Source organism: Antechinus flavipes, chromosome 5 (assembly GCF_016432865.1).
Source record: "Antechinus flavipes isolate AdamAnt ecotype Samford, QLD, Australia chromosome 5, AdamAnt_v2, whole genome shotgun sequence".
Classification (NCBI taxonomy): Eukaryota; Metazoa; Chordata; class Mammalia; order Dasyuromorphia; family Dasyuridae; genus Antechinus; species Antechinus flavipes.
This window is the reverse complement of record NC_067402.1, coordinates 174,804,927-174,822,133: the sequence shown is the minus strand read 5'-3', so window position 1 is coordinate 174,822,133 and position 17,207 is coordinate 174,804,927. Positions and strand designations below refer to the sequence as shown.

Here is a 17,207-nt window from a genome sequence, read left to right as displayed (position 1 = left end):
TACACAGTATCTTTTGTCCACTTTTTTACTACTGTGGATATACAATTTAATTGATGTAGTAGATTATTTTTTTAAGAACAAGAAGAGGAAATCTACTCATGATATACTGTACAGTAATTTAAACAGGGAAATGATATTTTGCAGAAGATAAATCCATATTCTTGAAAGTTTTTTTTATTTAAGAAATTAATATATCTAACATTAACATGTTATTAATATTTTGTCCTCTTCATACTCTTGTTTCTTTTCCTTCTCTTCAATGTTATTATTTTTAAAATGCTAAAATGACACTGTTTTTACATCCTCTAACCAAAAACCTTGAAGCATCATAAAAATGGCAATTAAAGTTTATTGCATGCATCCAACAATGCTGATTCCTTAATACCACACAAACAGGTGTCCATTAAATTGTTTTATTGAAGAGAGAAATACTATGTAATTATAGATTGGATGAGGAAAATGCAAACAATAAAGAATGTATCTATTGCCAGCAAAATACAATTATTACAGGTTCTTTAGACATACAAATATAAAGTGTTTGTTCATACCAGATGGTTCGTGTGTAACAAAGCCATTATGAGAATTTAATTGTGCTTCTACAAAATCTTTAAAGAAGAATGAGGTAGAGTTTCCTTTACTTTACCCACTATATTTTCCTTACAGCTGTTATTATGATGCTTTTAGTGTGTCTGAATCTTTGTAACATAACATCAGCTCAAACATTTATGAAAACATAAGCCTTCTAGAATATTTCTTTCTATCTATTGAATGACCAATTTTTCTTACTTAAAGAGGATTTCACAAACTGGTACAGAACTAACCACCTCATAAACTAGGAAATTTAAGACTCTAGTGGCTAGGTTTTATCACCCCAGTGGCAGCTATAATCATACTCAGATGAAAGAAAATAAGATTCAAAAAGTCTACATTTTTAGCTACTTTTTCAATATTCCTAAACTTATATAAAATCAGGGATAAGACATAATCACTCTAATCTAGTTCTCTTTTGTCAAGTTTTCATTATTGAATAAGTACATATATTTCAAATTCTAGATAAAGACTATGGTATAAATGTGATATATCTATTTATAGTTGAATCAATTCTTTCATTTCACTGGGAGCACCTCTTTACAATGATCAACTTATTTTCCAAGATCTGGTCTAACAGCATTTCCTAAAATCTTGGAAATTTATCAGTGAAGTATTATTTTAAGTCATTTCTTGCATTCATCCTAAACTTACTGTTTATTGTTATGTACATTTTGATAACTGGCTGGGGAAAAATACAGCCAAATATTTAATTTCACAGTTAAAATTGAAACTACAATATTCATCTAATTCCTGGAGCATTCAAAGTAATCCTTCAGTCTAAGAAACAGATAAGAAAATCTGCAATAAATAATTTGATTTTTGTTCCTTATAGCTTTCCTCTGACCAAGAAAATTTATCATTAAAAAAAAAAACTGGAAAGGAAAAAGATTGCTCATAAATTGATAGTACATACAAGAATTTTATAAAAAGACACTGGATTTTCAAATCTCTAGGATTAACTCCATGTCAGCTCTTTAGTTGTCCAAAGTAGTTTCTATTATCCTAATAATTTAATTCAATTCAGTAAGCACTTATTAACTGTCTTGTCTATGCTCAGCTTTGCACTACTCATAGGGAATAACAGACAAAATTGCCCACAGCTCCTATCACAAAATATGTCTGTGAGCTCAGCCTAATTCTAGAAAAAACTTAAAACGACTTTCTTGAAGATACATAATAACTGGCACTATTTCTATTTGGCACCTACAATTAGCCTTAGCATAGAAGCCAAGGTTAAAAAGACAAGCAGACTATAAGCATTCTGCAGGGAAAGAGAAATGATCTTTCTTTGGAAGTATGGAAGAAGAATGAAATATTTGTGATCTTTCTAGAATCACATCCCTTTCTCTTTCATTATCACTCTTGTTCTGCTTCTGAATTTCTTTTCTACATCTTCATTCTGTATAAACGTTAAGAAATCACTCACTCAATGTAACCTTGGATGTGAATAATTAATTAGATCTTATTACCAGTTAATGAACAAAATGACGATTTAATTTGCCCCAGCATTATACTTGGTGACTCAGAATCTGCACATTATTTTGCAAATAAGAGTTTGGTGATGATGTTAAAATGTGTGGCAAACTATTCAACTGTCAAGTCCTGTTAACAATGGAGATTCTAGTACAAGAAATTATACAGGCAAAAAGAAATAAGATTTAATAACATGATTTGACCAGCAAAAAAAATTCTCAAAGACTGAGTCTCAAAGATTTTGTATTTTTAGAAGCAAATATATAAGTATACCTAGTCATAGGAAATTATTCCAGATTAATATTAAGATTTCTTGAGTCCTGGTCTGTTGCATTTTTTAAAAAATAAATATAGGAAAAATCTGATAAATATTTTGTTGAAGTGTGTACTTTTAAGTATATTGAAGAAAATAAAAAATACTAAAACTTCCTTGATAGTGAATAAGGATTTTTAAAAAGAGTATCTTTTGGCAACAACAAAAAAGGACATAAACTTACAATACTTTGAAGAACTGGTATTCAGGAAAGAAATTTTCACAGACTTGGCTTAAAATTAATCTTCCGCATGTCATTTCCTAAGTAACTTAATATATGATCTAATATGTTAAACTAGCTCATTCCATAATAGTCTCCAGTGAATCTCATTTTCAGATAATGTTTTAGGTTGGTTTTTTGTTGTTGTTGTTGTTGTTTTTGTTTGTTTGTTTGTTTTTTAGAATTAAAAAAAAAAATTTGGTAAGGCAATTGGGATTTGGTGGAACAATTGAACTTGCCCAGTCACACAGTCTGGGGCTGAATTTGAGCTTGAGTTGACCTTATTTCAGGGTTGGGGCTCTGTCCACTGTGCCACCTAGATTGCCCCTTCAGATAATATTTTGCACAGGAATTTTGGACTTCGCTTTCTTAAGGATTAAGAAGTACAGTGGGAATACTATTATTTGAGCTTTCTTATAAAAAATGTCGCATCAATTTAGTATAACCCAGAATAGCTACATCAACATAGCATTAGTTAATTAGGAAATGACATATCTTATGCCATGTTCAGTGGCTGAGTGCTAAGTAGAGAATTCCCTACAAGAATTAAAAGAAGAAATAGAAAACAAGCAGTTTTCATTGAAAAGGATAGATTAAAATATTCAGTATGCTTTTTCCCCCAATATTTTTTTCTACTAACTTATTCTCCTTTTTGTTTAAATGTGTCAAATACTATCCATCCTGTACTTCTAGATTGTAAACTCCTTGAAGACAATAACTATGTTCTGAATTCAGTTCCACAACATCTAGATGTACATTTTCATGCAACTTTTAAATCACTGAGCAACTGTTAACCAAATGTATTATCATGATTGCAATCAAGAAGACAATCTAAAACAGCAATATTCTTAGCATGCTGCCAATCAAATGGGACTTTTTAAAAGGGAATCAGATGAATAAAAAATTGCTTGTGGCAATTCTTATCCCAACCAACCTATTTGAATAAGGTGTCCACAAAGACTAATTGCTAGGTATAAGTAATAGTTCATTTAGAGCTTAGATATTTAAAAAATAAGAAATAATCATTTTATGAAAGAATCCACAGATTATATTTCATGGATATGAAATGCTATAAAGGACCACTGGTAATGCTTCCATAACAGCTACCAAAATGGACTGCTTCATTTTCATACAGAAGAGTTTGAATCAAAGAAAGCCTGGATGACTTGTTGCATGAACAACAAATGTGAACTCAAAAAATTTCTCTGTTAAAGACAAATGGGATTTGTTTTCTGGTTATACACTTTCCCTTAGATACAAGGTACAATTATGACCTGTTTTCAGGGATAAAGAAAAATTGTTTAAGGAAAAGGAATACAATTTTAACATGCTCAGTGAGAGAGAGAAGACATAAATAATTTTAGAATGGCTATTATGGGGCTTCTACCTCCCTGCCATAGGGTCTTATATTTAAAACCAAAGTCCTTTAATAAAATCTACCCCAAAATGACCCAAGATGGTTCTATCTCCATGGGCCAATGGAAAAATTATTTTTAAATACTAAAATTAAGTAAGCCATCAAATTAACACAGTTCTATCACTGGATTATTTCTTGCTTTCCTAAAAATGGTAAAACTGCCTTTCTTCACAAGCTTGATATTATCAGTTATTAGATTGTTTTCTTTCCTCCTGTAATGCATGAATATATATCTCCTCTTCTATAATTCAACTCAATAAGTTTTTTAAGTACCTGCCATATTCATACCATGCCCTTGAAGAGCTAAGAAAAAAAAAAAAACCCCAAAATCTTTCCTATCAAGGAAATGAAATAAATTGCCTTTAACAAAGGTGTACTTCCTAGAGAGACAGAACTTTTGGATGTTAAAGCTGGAAGTGTCACCATAGTATATCTAGTCTGAATTTTTCTGATGATATGGATGTCCAGGAAGGTACACTGATTTATTGAATATAAAAAGCTGGTTAGTAGAAGAGTAGAGATTAGAATCTGCTTATCCTCACTCCCAATCCAGAGACTACTCCCTACAAGGTTTAAATAAAAGATTCTTTGCCAGAGTTCCTAGGTTAGGCATATAATGACTCACTTTATCATTTAAGTTATCTAGCTAGTTTTGAAAGCTGAAATTGTTACTATATGATGATCAATTCTGATGAACCTGGCCATCTTCAGCAATGAGATGAACCAAATCAGTTCCCAATAGAGCAGTAATGAACTGAACTAGCTACGCCCAGCGAAAGAACTCTGGGAGATCTCTAAGAACCATTACATTGAATTCCCAATCCTGATATTTTTGCCTGCCTGCATTTTGGATTTCCTTCACAGGCTAATTGTACAATATTTCAAAGTCTGATTCTTTTTGTACAGCAAAATAACAGTTTGGTCATGTATACTTATTGTGTATCTAATTTATACTCTAATATAATATCTACTGGTCATCCTGCCATCTAGGGGAGGGGGTGGGGGGAAAGAGGGAAAAAATTGGAACAAAAAGTTTGGCAATTGTCAGTGTTGTAAAATTACCCATACATATAACTTGTAAATAAAAAGCTATGAAAAAAAAGAAAGAAAGCTGAAATTGTTAATTTTCATTTATTCTTTCAGATAAGTCAATTCTCTATTGTATCAGATGTGCTGATCTAATTTTTCATTCTCTGATTTTGCACTCTTTAAAAATGAATCTGACAAAGAAAATGTCTGATGCCAGATGGGAGTTATAAGTACAATTTAAGCAACATTTCAATTTTGGTAGATGTCTGAAATCACATGAAATGAAATATATCATTTTTAAAATCTTGATTTCTACTGATGTATAAAAATCTGGAGAATAGATTTGGTCTGGAAGTAATAACTCAATAAAGGAAAGGAAAAAGGAAAATGCAAAATAACTATTAATCATTATCACTTTAAGTAACATCAGTTCTGTTTATATGCATGCTCATGTGAGTTCCTGAATCTCATTTGATCAACCCAATTAAACATTAAATAATTGCAGTCAATTATGCAAATATCAGCAACAGTATTAATTTGTTGATCTTCTTTGAGGAAATTAGGCTCACATGTTCCTAATGTTAGATTATTTTATGTCTTAAATGATCAATTAGTGTTACTATAACTAACTATTGAAAAATAGATAATTGCCTAGTTATAATGTGTTACTATTGCTATATTAATCCACCACAATTAAACAAATAGGACACAGAGAAAAAAGATGTGCAGATGTTCTTTCCCAATTCATTTAACAAGTTAGTAGCATAGTTAGTTCTAATTAAAATAGTAGACAAGATTGTGCATCCTAATATGTTCTCCCCTTGACATTCTCTTCATAAACTGAGACACATCCAGATTTTATGGATAGGGCACTGATCTTACAATCAAGTGATCTGAAAAATATTCATTTCCTGCTTCAGATATTTATTAGTGGGGGACTAGGAACAGAATCACTGAACCTCTCTCATCTGTAAAATGGGAATTAAAACACTTGATTTATCTACTTCATAATATTTTTTGGTGAGGAAAGTGCTTTGTAGACTTCAAAGCACTGTATAAATGTGAGTTATATACTGAAGGACTAAGTATATCAGAAAATGCCTGAGATGGCCCAAATAGTGATCATGGAAACCACACAGACAATTTCAAAACTAAATTAAAAGATGGTATTTTGAAGGACTAACAAAAGCAGCTCCTTTTTTTTTTCCCTGTGGAGCAGAAGTATTTTTGTGTAATGGACTCTTTTTGGCAATCTGATAAAGCTTATAGATCTATTGTGTTTTTTTTTAAATACATAAAATAAAGCACAAAGGATGTCAATGGGAACCAGTTATACAAATATAGTTGCCAAAATGTTTTTTTTTTTGAAAAGTCTACAACTCTGATTCCAGTATTTTCTAGGTTATCATTTCTGAAGTTAAAAGATTTACTAAGAGAAAAATAAAATCTTTTAAATATTAAGAGACACAATTAAATGTGGGAAGGATAATCTTATATTTCTCAGAAACAAGGTCTGCAGGATAATAACACATCAAAAAACCCTATAAAGAACATTTTCATTATCTTCTTCATTCCAGAATCCCCCCCCCATAAAAATGCATATGCTCTATCTATAGCCTCTACTTTGTAGCAAAGAATAGCTATTAAATCAGAGCAGACCTTTCCATCTTATTACAGCTGAAAAAATTAAAATAGAGAAATATCATACAATTCACTATTATTTCTTTCACTAGAAATTCATGAGTATTTCTTCTAATTCTGTCTCTCATTTCAAGGCACAAGTCAGTATCAGAATAATTCTTCTATCTTGTCATGTGTGTTTCTTTGGGTATCTCTCCAGGCTGGTGATGCAGCAGACCATGGGAAATAAAAACAATGTGAGATAAATATACTAACTACAAGAATCAACACCAAATGACAAACATTTTCAATTAAATATAGTAAGAAGTACAGTCATACCTTTATGAAATTGAATTCTGTTCTGTGCTTACAATTTATTTGAAAAAAAAAATGTAAACCCAAAGCTCTCTTTCACAGTTGTCATTGATAATTCAATTCTTCAATAAAATTATATAATTGTTTTAGTGATTAGAGAATAGTACAGGCCGCTATGAAGTTTGAAGGAATCTTTAAAACGGAGGAAGAGTACATTCCCCAAGAGGTCTAAGGAACTTCAAAGGAAGCTCCTTATGTATCTAATACCGTACAGAGAAATTTAGAAGTTCAAAAAAAAAAATTACAATGTCTTTTAGTTACAAAATAAGTGCTCTATATCTAAGTGCTGGCATGTGAAGGTTAAATATATTAGAAAAGGAGAGAAAGAGTGAGTAATAAAATGAACTAAAGTGCAGATTATTAGCTGAGATATTGAGGAAAACCCCTTGAAGCTTCAGGTACAATGACAAGGAGCTTTGCAAACTGAAACCTCCCTGGAGAACACCCCCTGTGAATATGCAATAAAAGAAAAAAAAAAAAAAACATAAGGTTCTAACAGAAGGCTATTAATGACACTTTAGATCCAGAATTTAGCATAGGGATCATTATCCACTGTGGCAATATTTCTATGGTATAGAAGAGAAGAGTAAAGCAAAATGTTTTTGGCAGTGGGGAATTCACTGTGAAACCCAAGTGTAAGAGCAGAGAGCAAATCCAGCTTTTCCAATATTTCAAAGAAAAACAGAGAAAAATGATAACCACAGAGGAAAAGAGCATCCTACTGATGTTAACATCTTTAGGAAGCATAAATGATAAAAATCATCTGAATCAGCTTTTAGTCATTCAAGTCTCATTTGGTAAATAAAAGGGAGGAAGGGGAAAATACTTAAGGGGCAAAGGAGGAAGAGTATATTTTCTTCTAAATCATGAGTACAGAGAAGGCCACTAGAGGAGGCACTAAAAGTTGTGAGGAAAACTCTATATTATATGGCTTACATCTTAGCTACTTACTATAACAAGGCAAGCTTACTGAAGAAAGTAACATGATTGTTATTTCTATTCTCTGGCATGTGGAGGCAATCACCCCTAGGAACACAACGATAATACATTACATACAACTATAAATTGGCAGCCAAACAAATCTATCACAATTCAAACACAATGGCTTGCCCCAGTAACATACAGATAATATCGCCTGTGTTTTCATTCAAGACACCAAGATTGTCCAGTCGCTTGGTTCTCTTCCATACTGCAACAAAAACAAGACAACACATTTCATGAATGAGAGACACTAGTGAAGGAAAAGCTTAAGATTAAATCCTAATAAAAAAAACCAAAGACCCAATAAATAGATCAATTTCATAGAAAAAAAAATCAAAAATCAAAGGAAAAAAACACAAAGTGAGATTTAAAAAAATATTTAATTTTTATTATCTGGAAAAAAATAAAAGCTACAAAAATATCCATACTCAATGATCAAACTTCCAGTTTTTATATGAACCCTCTTATATATACTTTATTTCAAGGAGCTATCATTTTGTCAATGAGGGCATTTTCCTCATTGTTGTAAATCACTGTCCTTTCATGAATTAGAAGACAGTTTTCAAAAACTGCCAAAACCAAAAATTCTCATCACTCTACAAGCCTTCCTGGATGAGCCTTTCTGAGTTTAGCTAAGATAATTCTTCAAAGCCTTTCCAACTTAGGTTTTGACTTGTGACAATATAGGAATTCACTAAAATGTATGGGCAATTCATCTGAAACTTGTAATCCTAAAAAGTTGCCTAAGACACTAAGAAATTAGGAGACCTCCTTATGATTCCACAAGCTGTATGCATAAGAAGTCAGTCTTGAACCCAAATCCAAATGATTCCAAGAGTGATGCTTGATCCACTCTAGCCATGATAAAGAACAGGAATGATTCATTACTAAAGTCAACGTATCATTAAAATATGTATTTCTTAGACCTCTTAGCTTCTTTAAAAGCTCTACTGAATTGCTATATCTTATGTGGTCTTTCCTACCTTCCTCCCTCCTCTCCCCAGCTGTTGCTCCCTCTTCTCTGGAAATGCATTTTATGTAAAATATCCCCCAAAGTCTTAATACAGCTTTAAGATATTAAATTTGATAAATATGAAAGTATATTTTACGTGTCATTTTCTCCAAAAGAATGTAAGTTTCTTAAAAACAAGGACAATTTCACTTTTGTAATCTGTTCATATGTTGTTATTCCTAGAACCTAGCTAGGGCATAGTAGATACTGAATAAATGCTAAATGACTGCTTGTCTTTTTCAAGTACAGCCATGTAAACATTTGGCTTTTGATAGAAAAAAAGAATATAATATAAATTAACCAACTGTTATTATCTCTGCTCAAGATCAAAGAAGATAATGTACAAAAAGTATTTTGTAAACCTTAAAGGTACTACATAAAAAATATTTTTAAATGTTTAAATACTGGCTAACCTATTAAACTAAAATTGTCTACCATATTTCACATCAACAATTGTTTTCTTTATTCAAAAATTCTTGGTCTCAATCAAAGCCATATGAAAACAGGTTTGTATGTTTTACTTAACCAAAGCACATCGGCAAAAGCTCAGTCCTATTTTTCCCTAGGCTCCCTCTTCACCTTTGAAAAAAGATCTACCCTATTCTATTATAATCAAATCCAGATACAATCTCAAAAGATTTCTTCTAATACCCTTGGCTTCCACCAAAGGCAACAAACCCTTGTTCCAGCATGAAAGTGAATTCTTGGCACACTTCCCCTAGCTGGATGGAAGAGCAGTAGATGCACCCACACTCTTGATCATCACTGCCATTCTTAACACAAATCTACTGTCATTATCACTGTGAAGCTAATGAAAAGAATCTTGAAGTCAAAAGAGTTGAGTTCAAGTCCTGACTGCCTTCACCATGGCCAAAATTGATCTTCAATCTCCTCATTGTCAAATGTGAAAGATAATACTTATACAGGGTATTAAATATTAAAGTGAAGAAAATATTTCATTGGTTTTTAAAAGTTTTAAAATTTATGTTATCACTATAACTGACCAATATCTCCTTTTCTGAAGCACATACCATCCAGTTATATTACATTCTTCCTATCTTCCTTGTCTTATCATTCAGCTATCTATAAGACACAGTTGGATAGCATGGTGGATGGAGTGATGGACTAAGACTTGGAAAGAATAGAGTGCAAATGCTTCCTCAGATGCCTACTAGACTGACTTTGGACAAGTTACTTAACTTGTCTAAATATAATTTCCTCTTCTGAAAAAGGGGATAATCGCATCACTTACCTTGCAAGGTTTCTGTGATGCTCTCATTTTCCTCAATAACTTTGTTTAAAATTTTCATTAATGAGAAATCCAAAACCTCTTTAGTTAATGCATTCTAATATACAGGGCCAACCAGAATAAACCGAATTCCTCTTGTACATGATAGTTCTTTAGCTATTTGGAGATATATCTTTTGATATTACAACACTATTAATATATTACAACATTGTGAACTTTTTGTAAGTTTTTCCTCTATTCTCTTTTAGAATACTGCCACCTCCTTCCAAAATTTAAAATAATTCCTAATATTTAGAACAATAATAAAACTTTTCATTTGGCTGATAGGTAATACAATTAGTTAACAATTTTTCTTTACATCTTTACTGATATCTTTTAATTTTAATTATTTTCATGTATATTCTTTCATCTTTCCTCCCTTCCTCTTGTAGGAAAAATGAGAGAGAGAGAGAGAGAGAGAGAGAGAGAGAGAGAGAGAGAGAGAGAGAGAGAGAGGCAGTTCAGCAAAATTAGCAATTTTATTGCTATTATTAATTCTTCAAATTAACCAATCAGCAAGCATTCATTAAATGTCTGTGTAAAAGTGGAATAGTTCCTGTCTTCTAGCAGTTTATCATGCATACACATTACTTAAATAAAAAACATATAAAATCAAAACAAGGTCATTACATTGGGGGAGTTACTTGAAAGTAGAGGGAAAGAGAGATGACATTTGAGCAGGGCAGGTAAGGCAATAAGGATTATAAAAGGCAGAAATATAGAGGGAGTGTATCATTGGCATGAGGACAGCTCATGAGAAGGCATGAAGATGGAAAATGGCATGTTGTATGTAAGTAACAAGGCAGTTTGCTGAACTCAAAAGTACATGAAGGAAAATAATGTGTGATAAGGCTGGAAAAGTAGGTTGTACGGAGTTATGTAAATGCCAGACAAAAAAGGCTTACATATTATCCAAAAGTTATAAAGCCACTGGATCTTTCTGAAGTGGGGAACAGACCTATTCATTAGGAATCTTACTTTGGCTTCTGTGTAGAGGATAGATTGGAGAAAGGATGGATGAGATAGGAAGGCCAATTAGGATGCTATTATAATATTTCAAGAAAAAGTTAATACAGTGTTATAAGAGATGGCTGTAGGAATGCCCTCTTCTAGAGGGTAGTAAGAAGTATTGAAGAGACATAATATACAAGACTAGGAAAATGACTAATTATATGAGGTGAAAGATAGTGAGGAGTTAATGATATCACCAAGATCTCTCTCTCTCTCTCTCTCTCTCTCTCTCTCTCTCTCTCTCTCTCTCTCCTTCCCATCTCCTCCTTTTTCTGTTCTCTGCTTATCTTTCTCTCTCTTTGTTTCTGTGTCTGTCTCCCTTTCTCTGTCTCTCCCCCTTTACTGCCACCCTTTTCTCTATCTCTTTCTGTTCTCTGTATCTCTGTCTTTGTCTCTTTTTGTCTCTCTCCTTCTCTCCCCCTACTTGTCTATCTATCTCTTCTCTATTTGTGTGTTCTCTGCCTCCCCATGTTTCTTTTTCTCTGTTTTTCTTTCTCTGTCTGTCTCTCCCTCTGTCTCTCTCTGTCTTTCTGCTGTTGTGCCACAGTTCTATTTTACTGTCCTGATTCAATTTCCCTAATTGTCCTCAGTTTCCCTAAATTGTCCTGCCTCAGTTTCCCTGAATTGTTCTGCCTCAGTTTCTAATTGTTCTGCTCAATCCTGCAACACCACCTCTCCCTCCTAATCATGATGATCCAGATAAGGAGAAAGACCTTCTATCTTAGACATCATAACTGCCTTCCCTACTTATCAGAATGCTTCTTCCCATCCCAGAATATCTGGTGCCTCCCCCCAACTCTGTCAGAATAGAATTGTTAGTCCTGTTTCCTCATTCTCAGCACTCTGACTCTACCCCTGCCTCAGTCTACCCCTGTATCTGAGTCACGTGTATATATATATATATATATATATATATATATATATATATATATATGTCATTAAAAACTCACATTGTTTGCTGGATTCTTGGAGACAATAGTCTCATTCAGCCCTGGGACCAAACCATGGATCCATTTGGTCCCAGTAAATCTCTCCCTTTCCAAATCAAATTATTATAACTCTCTAACCTCTATCTTGCCTCAGTTTCTACGGCATTACACTGCTTCTCTCTGTCTGTCTCTTTCTTTTCTCTCCCTCCCTCTGTGTATATGTCTCTATCTCTCTGTCTCTGGATCTGTCTGTTTCTCTGCATATGTATGTGTGTTTGTGTCTGTCTTTCTCACTCTCTCTCCCTCCCTCTCTCTGTGTCTATCCTCTGCCCTTGTCTCTCTCTATGTGTCTGTTTCACTGTCTGTGTCTGGGTCTCTCTTCTCTTCCCTCTTTCTCTGTGTCTCTCTGTCTATCTCTGTTTCTCTGACTCTATCTCTCTGTCTCTGTCTCTCTCTCTCTCTCTTCTCTCTCCTCTTCCTCCTCCTCTTCCTCTTCTTCTCCACTTATATTCTCTATCATCCTTAAAGCTAAAGTCCTATTTTCCACAAGAAGGTTCCCCCCCAATCTCTTTACTCTTAGAGCTTTCCTTCTGAGACTTCTTTTAATTTTTCACATATATGCATGTATAATCTTCTTTGTACTTAGTTATTTGCATGTTGTCTCCCCTTTTCAACTGTGAGCTAATTCAGAGCAGAACCTCCTTTTTGCCTTTCTTTGTGTACCCAGAGCTTAGCATGGTGCCTAGTACATAGTGTTTAATAAATGCCAATTCATTGACTGGCTGACAGAGAATAGACTCAAGAATAGATCCAAATGATAAGCTGAATCAGGCTTGTTCAGTGACCTTCAATATATTCTATGTGAGACTAAACTTAAATTCTAGATTTGTTTTTCTTTTATATATATATATAATTTTATTTTATAATAACTTTATATTGACAGAATCCATGCCAGGGTAATTTTTTTACAACATTATCCCTTGCACTTGCTTCTGTTCCGATTTTTCCCCTCCCTCCCTCCACCCCCTCCCCTAGATGGCAAGCAGTCCTATATATGTTAGATATGTTGCAGTATATCCTAGATACAATATATGTTTGCAAAACCGAACAGTTCTCTTATTGCACAGGGAGAATTGGATTCAGAAGGTAAAAATAACCTGGGAAGAAAAACAAAAATGGAAATAGTTCACATTTATTTCCCAGTGTTCTTTCTTTGGATGTAGCTGCTTCTGTCCATCATTTATCAATTGAAACTGAGTTAGGTCTCTTTGTCAAAGAAATCCACTTCCATCAGAATACATCCTCATACAATATCGTTGTTGAAGTGTATAATGATCTCCTGGTTCTGCTCATTTCACTTAGCATCAGTTCATGTAAGTCTCTCCAAGCCTCTCTGTATTCATCCTGCTGGTCATTTCTTACAGAACAACAATATTCCATAACATTCATATACCACAATTTACCCAGCCATTCTCCAATTGATGGGCATCCATTCAATTTCCAGTTTCTAGGCACTACAAACAGGGCTGCCACAAACATTTTGGCACAAACAGGTCCCTTTTCCTTCTTTAGTATTTCTTTGGGATATACGCCCAGAAGTAACACTGCTGGATCAAAGAGTATGCACAATTTGAGAACTTTTGGGGCATAATTCCAGATTGCTCTCCAGAATGGTTGGTTTCGTTCACAACTCCACCAACAATGCATCAGTGTCCCCGTTTTCCCGCATCCCCTCCAACATTCATCATTATTTTTTCCTGTCATCTTAGCCAATCTGACAGGTGTGTAATGGTATCTCAGAGTTGTCTTAATTTGCATTTCTCTGATCAATAGTGATTTGGAACACTCTTTCATATGAGTGGTAATAGTTTCAATTTCATCATCTGAAAACTGTCTGTTCATATCTTTTGACTATTTATCAATTGGAGAATGGCTTGATTTCTTATAAATTTGAGTCAGTTCTCTATATATTTTGAAAATGAGGCCTTTATCAGAACCTTTAACTGTGAAGATGTTTTCCCAGTTTGTTGTTTCCCTTCTAATCTTGTTTGCATTAGTTTTGTTTGTACAAAGGCTTTTTAATTTGATGTAATCAAAATTTTCTATTTTGTGATCAGTAATGGTCTCTAGTTCATCTTTGGTCACAAATTTCTTTCTCTTCCACAAGTCTGAGAGGTAAACTATTCTATGTTCCTCTAATTTATTTATAATCTCGTTCTTTATGCCTAGGCCATGGACCCATTTTGATCTTATCTTGGTATATGGTGTTAAGTGTGGGTCCATGCCTAATTTCTGCCATACTAATTTCCAGTTATCCCAGCAGTTTTTATCAAATAATGAATTCTTATCCCAAAAGTTAGGACCTTTGGGTTAATCAAACACTAGATTGCTATAGTTGACTCTTCTGTCTTGTAAATCTAACCTTTTCCACTGATCAACTAATCTATTTCTTAGCCAATACCAAAAGGTTTTGGTGACTGCTGCTTTATAATATAATTTTAGATCAGGTACAGCTAGGCCACTTTCATTTGATTTTTTTTTCATTAATTCACTTGAGATTCTCAACTTTTTATTGTTCCATATGAATTTTGTTGTTATTTTTTTCTAAATCATTAAAATATTTTCTTGGAAGTCTGATTGGTATAGCACTAAATAAATAGATTAGTTTAGGGAGTATTGTCATCTTTATTATATTCGCTTGGCCTATCCAAGAGCACTTAATATTTTTCCAATTATTTGTCTGACTTTGTTTGTGTGGAAAGTTTTTTGTAATTTTGCTCATATAATTCCTGACTTTCCTTTGGTAGATAGATTCCCAAATATTTTATGCTATCAACAGTTATTTTGAATGGAATTTCTCTTTGTATCTCTTGCTGTTGGATTTTGTTGGTGATGTATAAAAATGCTGTGGATTTATGGGGATTTATTTTGTATCCTGCTATTTTGCTAAAATTATGAATTATTTATAATAGCTTTTTAGTAGAAACTCTGGGGTTCTCTAGGTATACCATCTTATCATCTGCAAAGAGTGATAGTTTGGTTTCCTCATTGCCTACTCTAACTCCTTTAATCTCTTTCTCGACTCTTATTGCAGAGGCTAATGTTTCTAATACAATATTGAATAATAATGGTGATAGTGGGCAACCTTGCTTCACTCCAGAACTTACTGGGAAAGGTTCCAGTTTTTCCCCATTGCATATGATGCTTACTGACGGTTTTAAATATATGCTCCTGACTATTTTAAGGAAAAGTCCATTTATTCCTGTGCTCTCAAGTGTTTTTATTAGGAATGGATGTTGGATTTTATCAAATGCTTTTTCTGCATCCTTTTCAGATCACGATGTAATGAAAATTACATTCAACAAAAAGCCAGGGGAAAGTAGACCAAAAAATAATTGAAAACTAAATAATCTCATACTAAAGAATAATTGGGTGAAACAGCAAATCATAGACATAATTAATAACTTCACCCAAGAAAATGATAATAATGAGACATCATATCAAAATGTATGGGATGCAGCCAAAGTGGTAGTAAGGGGAAATTTCATATCTCTAGAGGCCTATTTGAATAAAATAGAGAAAGAGAAGGCCAATGAATTGGGCTTGCAACTAAAAATGCTAGAAAAGGAACAAATTAAAAACCCCCAGTCAAACACTAAACTTGAAATTCTAAAAATAAAAGGAGAGATCAATAAAATGATCTTTGAATTTTGAATTGAAAGTAAAAAAAAAACTATTGAATTAATTAATAAAACTAAGAGTTGGTTCTATGAAAAAACCAACAAAATAGACAAACCCTTAGTAAATCTGATTAAAAAAAGGAAAGAGGAAAATCAAATTGTTAGTCTTAAAAATGAAAAGGAAGAACTCGCCATTAACGAAGAGGAAATTAGAGTAATAATTAGGAGTTACTTTGCCCAACTTTATGTCAATAAATTTGACAACTTAAATGAAATAGAAGAATACCTCCAAAAATATAGCTTGCCCAAACTAACAGAGGAAGAAGTAAATATCCTAAACAGTCCCATCTCAGAAAAAGAAATAGAACAAACTATCAAACCAACTCCCTAAGAACAAATCCCCAGGACCAGATGGATTTACATGTGAATTCTACCAAACATTTAAAGAACAATTAACTCCAATGCTAAATAAATTATTTGAAAAAATATCATATTCCAGGCCCTTCGATCCTTTAATGTGGATGCTGCTAGATCCTGGGTGATCCTTATTGTGGCTCCTCGATACTTGAATTGGGTTTTTCTAGCCACTTGCAGTATTTTTTCCTTCGTCTGAGGGTTCTGGCATTTGGCCACTATATTTCTTGGTGTTTTGATTTTAGGATCCCTTTTAGTGGGTGATCGATGAATTCTTTCAATGTCTATTTTACCCTCTATTTCTATGACTTCTGGGCAGTTCTCTTTGATAATTTTCTGGAAAATAGTGTCCAGGCTCTTTTTTTCATCATACTTTTCTGAGAGTCCAATGATTCTCAGATTGTCTCTCCTGGATCTGTTTTCCAGGTCTGTTGTTTTCCCCAAAAGGTATTTCACATTCTTTTCCATTGTTTGATTTTTTTGGATTTGCTTGACTGATTCGTCTTCTCTCCTCGAGTCATTCAATTCTATTTGTTCAATTCTGATTTTCAATGAAGTATTTTCTTCACTCACTTTTTTAATATCTTTTTCTAATATCTTTTTAATATCTAACTCTAATTGAGTTCTTTTGTTTTACGGAATTTTTTTCTATTTCGCCAATTTTGTTTTTTAGAGAGCTATTTTTTGTTTCCAGTTCACTAATCCTATTTTTCAAGGATTTTATTTCTTTATCCACTCTGTCTTTAAATGAGTGGGATGACTTCTCCAGATTCTCTTGCCAAGCCTCCCTCTCCTTTTCCCATTTTTCTTCTAGCTCTCTTGTGAGAGCCTTTTTAGTTTCTTCTATGAGATTC

At 33.2% G+C, this 17,207-nt stretch overlaps 1 protein-coding gene across 2 annotated transcripts in view; it reads right to left on the bottom strand.

The window, feature by feature from the left end:
• Positions 1 to 397: 397 nt before the first annotated feature.
• BCAT1 (branched chain amino acid transaminase 1) overlaps positions 398 to 17,207 on the bottom strand; it is a 122,306-nt gene continuing 105,496 nt past the window's right edge. Inside the window, exons 11-12 of one of the 2 annotated variants that reach the window (XM_051961309.1) lie at positions 8,162 to 8,227; positions 398 to 6,884 (exon numbers count right to left, since the gene is read on the bottom strand). In XM_051961309.1, the coding sequence (XP_051817269.1) occupies positions 8,186 to 8,227 (42 nt within the window). In that variant the 3' untranslated portion in view covers positions 398 to 6,884; positions 8,162 to 8,185. Of the gene's footprint in view, positions 8,228 to 17,207 lie in introns of both variants that reach the window. The other variant, XM_051961308.1, reaches the window with a different exon arrangement.